This window comes from Aptenodytes forsteri, unplaced genomic scaffold (genome assembly GCF_000699145.1).
Source record: "Aptenodytes forsteri isolate BGI_AS27 unplaced genomic scaffold, ASM69914v1 Scaffold51, whole genome shotgun sequence".
NCBI classification, from domain to species: domain Eukaryota; kingdom Metazoa; phylum Chordata; class Aves; order Sphenisciformes; family Spheniscidae; genus Aptenodytes; species Aptenodytes forsteri.
The window spans coordinates 4,870,487-4,877,340 of NW_008795495.1; the positions used below are offsets into that span (position 1 = coordinate 4,870,487).

The window sequence follows — 6,854 nt, forward strand, 5'->3', positions numbered from 1 at the left end:
TTCAGCATGATGGAGCCCTGCTTTCCTGGAGATGGCTGAACACCTGCCTGCCGATGGGAAGTAGTGAATTAATTCCTTGGTTTGCTTTGTTTGTGTGCGTGGCTTTTGCTTTACGTATTAAACTGTCTTTATCTCAACCCACGAGTTTTCTCACTTTTACTCTTCTGATTCTCTCCCCCATCCCAGCGGCTGGGAGTGACCGAGCGGCTGCATGGTGCTTAGTTGCTAGCTGGGGTTAAACCACAACACTTCCAAATAACTGCACAAAGAACTCTTGAAATTTGTGCTTTTAAATGTATTTCCTGAAGCCTTTTTGTTTGAATCTCTTAAATTTACTCTACATTTACTGGAGAAAGTAGTATGATTTTTTCCCCACACAGTTTTCAGTAGATTTGCATTTAAGAAGACTCTACAAAGTTACTATAGCACATATCAAGTTTGTCATCCAAAGATTTTTGCACAGGAGTACTATTAACTTCCTCCCCCCTGAACACATTCAAGAATCCATTCCATATGCATTATCAAACCTTAAAATATGTTTTTGCCTATATTTTAGTTACATTACATGGGAAAACCCACACATTCTTGGGGAATACTGTCAGTGTAATTAATCTTTCAACAGAACAGTAAGTTAAATATGCTTTGTTTCTGCATGAGCTATGCCATACCTCACGTATGCAGCCCACTGAGTTTTTGTTAACAACTTTCTTGAAAGGTAAAACTCCTACACAGCTGATTGAGACAAAGCTGGACTCTACCGCTGCTGTTTATCAAGATTTTAAATCTATTTTTAAATTCTATTTTAAATCAATTTTTAAATTCTAACCATCTACTACTACCTAAAGACTTGAATTTTATACCAACATCTGAGTGTTATTTATCATATTTCTGACTGACTGCACCGACGCACAAAAATTTCAGTGTTATTAAATCTGTGTTTAATTTCTATGGCTAGCAGACCGAACTTTTCCACAAACCTGCTTTGTGAAAATATATTAATTTTAATGGTAACATCAAACTACACTATTAAAACAGAACATTATTGAGAGATTAATTTGAATTTGAGTTAGGCTTCAATATTATATGAAAATGCTATCTATGAAAATGCTATCTATGAAAATTAGATTACATTATCCTATTAAAATTTAAAATATACACGTCATGAGGCTGACAACTCAAAAATACCAGCTTTGATTTAAGATCCTCAGGAGCTAGGTATTTTTCAAAACACATTCTTTACTTTTTTTTTTGTTAATCAACACAACGTAACAGAACAGTCTGTTTCCTAAAATGAAGTATTTAATTTAATATCACAGCAGATCACAGCTTTAGGGCACCTAAAGCCATCTTTCATTGTCTATATTATTAAGTATTTCAACCTAAACACACAACTTTAGAGATCAAAACTAGGAAATTTGTTAATTTTATATTGAAGAGGCATTTGTTAGTCTGAAGATAAATCATTCTGTCTTCTCTAATGTCCGAAGAGTTATGCTTGATCAAGCACAGAAGACTGTGCTTTTACAATTTCTAATCAATGTTCCTCTCCATCATGGAGAGGCATTAGCTGGCAAAACACCCGTTTCCAAAGTTCTCTAAAACAACAGTGAAGAGGCAAAAGTTTGGCTCTTCAGTTTTTCAGACCAAGTCCCAAGCAGACAGCATGGCCTCTTGACCAAACTTGTGACTGCCGCTTCTCAGGACAACTCCAAAATAGCACTCCCACCACACAATCCAAACTGTGGTAAAACTGAGATCAACATCTCTAGCTGGGAGAGGTGGTGGCACTGGTTGTCAGGACCTGTGGCTGGCATAAAATTCAAACCCAATGGCATGCTTACATGTTCTTGGAAAATGTTAAAACTCTTCTTTTCAAATTAAAAGGTGGTTAATAGGCTTTTATCAACCATTGGTCAAGCAAGCATAATACGTACTTGATTCACCATCCTCTCCTTTACTAGCAGAACCTGTGAAGAATATGCTTCCATCCTCAGCAACAAGTAAGGCATGTGAGCCATCATGTCCAACAGAGAACTGAATAATCTTTGGAGATTTTGTGATTGGGAGTTCAACCCATTTTCCTGCTGAAGGACCACCTTGTTTGATTCCAAGGCTCTGGTATTTGCCAGTATAATAAATCTAGGAGAAAACAGTTTATAATTTTCAGTTATGCCACAGCACTTTAAACTTGCATAATTTTTAAAGTTTCATTGTTTTTAAATCCTGTCATTTCAAACCGTACAGAACTTCTCCTGACTTTGTTTACAACATTTCAATATCTCTATCCTAAACCCATGAAATTTGACTTAATGGGGGAAACATTGTCTCTGTGCCACAGAGTTAGTTTTCACATATAATTGTTTGGCTAAATGAGCTGAACACACAAGAACGAACTGTTCAGAAGAAACTACTCAGAGGAAACTAAGCATTTAAAACACTTAAGAGAAATGTCTGGTCTGTGTGAAAACAAGACGGTATTATAACAATAAAAATAATTAAAAATACCAAATTACTACAGATTTTAACATGCTTCAACACATTTTTAAAACTTATTTTCAGTAAATGCACAGTGACCACTGAGCACATACCCAGTAAGATAGAAGAAAATATTTCACATGAACAAACAGAAAACTACTAATACAGACTGAAAAATTTCCTCTAGAGCCATGCTACTCAACAGTACTATAAAATGGATGTGTTAACCTATGTGGGCACCTAAAGCCATCTTCCATTGTCTTATAAAGTGTATTTCATACCTAAACACACAACTTTAGAGATCAAAACTAGGAAATTTGTTAATTTTATATTGAAAAGGCATTTGTTAGTCTGAAGATCAAATTATTCTGTCTCCTCTAATGTCTGAAGAGTTCTGCTTGATCAAATTCTGTTTCATACTATTAAATTTTATTAGGAAAAAATAGTTAAATTAGTTTATTAACATTTTCACCAATCTCACTGTTTTGATAGCAGCAGAACAAGGCCTTCATTCCAATAAAGCAACACAATTCTGAACACAGGAAAACAAAGAACTATGCTTATACAACAAGTAAAATAACATTAGTTTACTAAACCAAAATAGAAACACAGTAAATAACGTAAAAAGTCATAGTGACAATAAGCAAAATTATTTCTCAATTTCAATGAATATGCAAATGCCTCTGAAAAACAGTCTCCACTGAGCAGAACCAACATATTAAATCATTAAGAATAGGTTTAAAGAAATCAGTTGAAAACTTTGCATAGGGGAAGCAATAATTCTCTGAAGGATCGGAAAAATCGAAACACAGTAAATAACGTAAAAAGTCATAGTGACAATAAGCAAAATTATTTCTCAATTTCAATGAATATGCAAATGCCTCTGAAAAACAGTCTCCACTGAGCAGAACCAACATATTAAATCATTAAGAATAGGTTTAAAGAAATCAGTTGAAAACTTTGCATAGGGGAAGCAATAATTCTCTGAAGGATCGGAAAAATCAGGCTGGGATTTAAATAAATGACTATGGTCAGAGTGTTTATGGAAAGTTATGAGGTAAAAAATTTTGCAAATGTACTAATACATCATTTGTAGACAAAAGGTAATTTTGTCCCCCAAATCTAAAACAAAGCCCCACACTGTGGGGCAAGTAAGATTGACTGTAGAAGTTCCTATAAATTCAAGCCACAGATTTCTCAATGGTTCCAACACCATCTGTTATGTTTTCAAATAACCATTTGCCTTTTTCCCTTTAAAGTGGGCTCTGAAAATGTATTTCAATACATTCATATAAATTCATTCTAACATACTAAAAAGGCAAAAAGGAATTGTGGAAAATAATAATTAAATTAAAAAAAAATGTAGAAATACGTTGATGCAATTTGCTGTTTACTACGAAACATTTTCAGTACCTTTCCACTAGCAGTTTTCATTAGTGCAAACTCTCTTCCAGCACCAAGGACAGCTGATTCCTCATCAAACCCTGTACCTGTGCGAGTAAGATTGCGTTAACTGAACAGTTTAACCAGGCAGTTTCACAGACCAGTTTATGGACCTAACTGTGTCAGGGAGAGTTTGTCATAACAAAGGTTCTAAGAAAGTTACAAGTGAAACAAAGTTTTGCTGCCACAAGAATGCTTACTGGGCTAGACCTGGTAGAGTTGTTCAAAGACGAAAAAAGCACTAGCATAAGAGCAACTGCACTTAATCAGACAAAAGGTCCATGTAGCCAAATATGCTTTTGTTCTTATAGTGCCAAAAGCAGACACCTAACAGAGAAAAAAAAAAAAAACAAAAAACAAAGCAAAGGCCAAGTGATATTTCTCCAAAATACCTTCATAGACACCAACAATTTTGCATCTCAAATTCTGATGCAAAGGTGGTTTCCACGTATTTAGTATCTTTCAATGCATTTCTTTTCCATTAATCCAGCCAGCAGTTCTTTTAACTTCTGCTAACTTTGACCCACAGCAAGGAGTTCTATAGCTTAACTATGTGTTATACAAGCACTATTATGAAGTCCAAGCTTCAAACAATTATATATTTATCATACAACTAGAGGAAAATACTGGAAAACCATGGATAGTGCTATAGACAGAAAGGTGGTTCAAAATGAGTGTATGGATTACTGTGAGTCAAATAATGCTTAAGCAGTTTCAAAACCCTTGTACCTCTCCACGTGTTTATAATGGAGCTATACCTTCCTGCACATAATAAAGGCAAACAAAGGGAAGGGTAGTGTTTCAGTTTTATTATTTGAATTACTAGGCTTGTTATTAACCTTCAAAGAAGAGGACTTACTGATAATGTGCAAGTCTTTCTCCAGATCAAACAATGAAATGCCACAGGCATGTAAGCATTTTCTTGCAAGCTTAAGCTGCAGTTCTTGTTGCAGTACTGGCTCAGTACTTGTTGCAAATATTCGCACTACAAAGCCATCCTGCAATAAATAAAAAAAAAAAAAAAATCTACTTTATACTGTATAATAAATGCATTAATTTACTTTTCATGGCTTAAGCGCATCAGTATAATACTATTTCAGAGTAAATTATCAGAGGACACGTTGATAAAGTAACATTTATTATAGAGGAGAAAAGAAGAAAGTGCCAAATAGGATGAGCTGAAGATAAGCATCTGATAGACCTCAAACATACATTGAATTCTATGAAAACACTATGAAAATAGTGAATTGCTATAGAAATAAATAACTCTGAATTTCACTATAGAAATCTTGCTTTTGTAACTATTTACATCTATCTTTTAAGCCCTCTCCTGATTCAGAACCCAAAATTCTGCACGCAGTTTAAGAGTGACCGCTTTGAAGAGAAGCTAAAACAGGTTGCTGTTTACAAGTCCAGATGAAGTATCTTCATCTGGCCATGTTAAAAAAAAGTTGTTCTGTTAGCAGGGAAATGGATTAATCCTAGTTTTCTTATAGTTGCATGTCTGGCATCTCTTGCCAGCCCTGTCTCACCCCACCCCTGCCCCACCCCTGTTTTACAGCTTTCTCACTGTCAAATAACAGTGACCAGTCCGATCTAAGAATGTAGTAACTGTCTGCCGAACAAAACATAGAACAGCTTAGAACTGTTTTGCCCCTAGTAAAAGCACTTATTTGGGTTTCCACAGCTTTGGCCAACATTTCTCATATAAAGATCTATTAGAATGTAGTATCTTTCATACCTCTTCTATTAAATCTGGCTGAAATTCCCCAACAAGTACCAAAGCAATTACAGGAAATTAAATTAGAAAAAAAAATATATATTAGAAAAAAAATTATAAATAGTTCTAAGCTTATCCCACAGAGACTGTATAGAATAACATGTTAAAAAGCCATTATTCCATGTATAAGATTTTTTTCCTCAGAAAGAGCAACAAAGTTTTTCTTAAAACTTATCTGAAAAATAAAAAAAAATGATCTGAGAAATACATCACAAATCAAAATTGTGTGGATAAATACCAAAATACTGCTCCTTTATGAACAAATATGGCAGTTTCTCATTAGCTCTAGTTTAACTCTAGTTACATGGATTTCTTCCTTAGTTGTGTTAGTGAAGAAAAACCCAAACATTAAGCAAAAAGGAAGCTATAAGTATTGTAAAATAAAACAATTCAGTTGAGAGAAAAATAGTTTAGCCATCATATGTAACACTTACATCTCTAGATGCTGCTATTTGATTAATATATTCTCCATCAGTGAAAAGGATATTCTGCCCTTCAGTATGACAATCTGTGAGAGAAAGATGAAGTACACTGTATCAGATTATATTAACATACATACACACACTGTTCTCTGCCTCTGTCTAATTCGTTCTCACTACAATCAGACTATGAGAGTTCTAGTTTGTCTAAAGAGAGGTCACACTGTTCTGATAACATGTTATTTTATGCTAGAATCTCCTCTCTCACCAAAAGCATACACTACTTCTTTGTCCCTTTAAGAGTTATTAAAGCACTTTCCATTTCCATGACACACAAATTCATGAAGCGTTCTTTATTTTTTTTTATAACAACCACCACTAAGAAAAGGCAACAGGTGATAGTAGTAGGCCTCTCTTCGGAGAGGTACGGAGGCACCCATTTGCCGACCGCGCGCACTCCCTAGAGAGGTGTGCTGTTTACCGGGGGCTTGCATCAGGGATGTCACATGAAATCCAAGGTTACCCTGTGCTCTAAAATAGTCAGCACATTACTCATCTTTTTGTGGACATGCAAGAAGCCAAATGATTTTGTGGACTTTTCTACTCCTTTTCCACTTCTCTTGGTACCGAGAGGCTACCAAACCTCGTACAATCCACTGACTATTATCCCCTGCTGCTCTTTCATGTGGGCACCAGTGACACAGCCAGGAACAGTCTGAGGACTATCAAGAAGGACT

General features: G+C 35.2%; 1 protein-coding gene across 1 annotated transcript in view; it reads right to left on the reverse strand.

The window, feature by feature from the left end:
- Positions 1-6,854, reverse strand: part of MYCBP2 (MYC binding protein 2, E3 ubiquitin protein ligase) — a gene marked incomplete at its 5' end in the record, with an annotated part of 194,066 nt that overhangs the window by 157,858 nt on the left and 29,354 nt on the right. The window contains 4 exons of the mRNA XM_009281730.1: positions 1,935-2,139; positions 3,889-3,965; positions 4,778-4,916; positions 6,133-6,206. Of these exons, the coding sequence (XP_009280005.1) occupies positions 1,935-2,139; positions 3,889-3,965; positions 4,778-4,916; positions 6,133-6,206 (495 nt within the window). The remainder of the gene's footprint in view (positions 1-1,934; positions 2,140-3,888; positions 3,966-4,777; positions 4,917-6,132; positions 6,207-6,854) is intronic.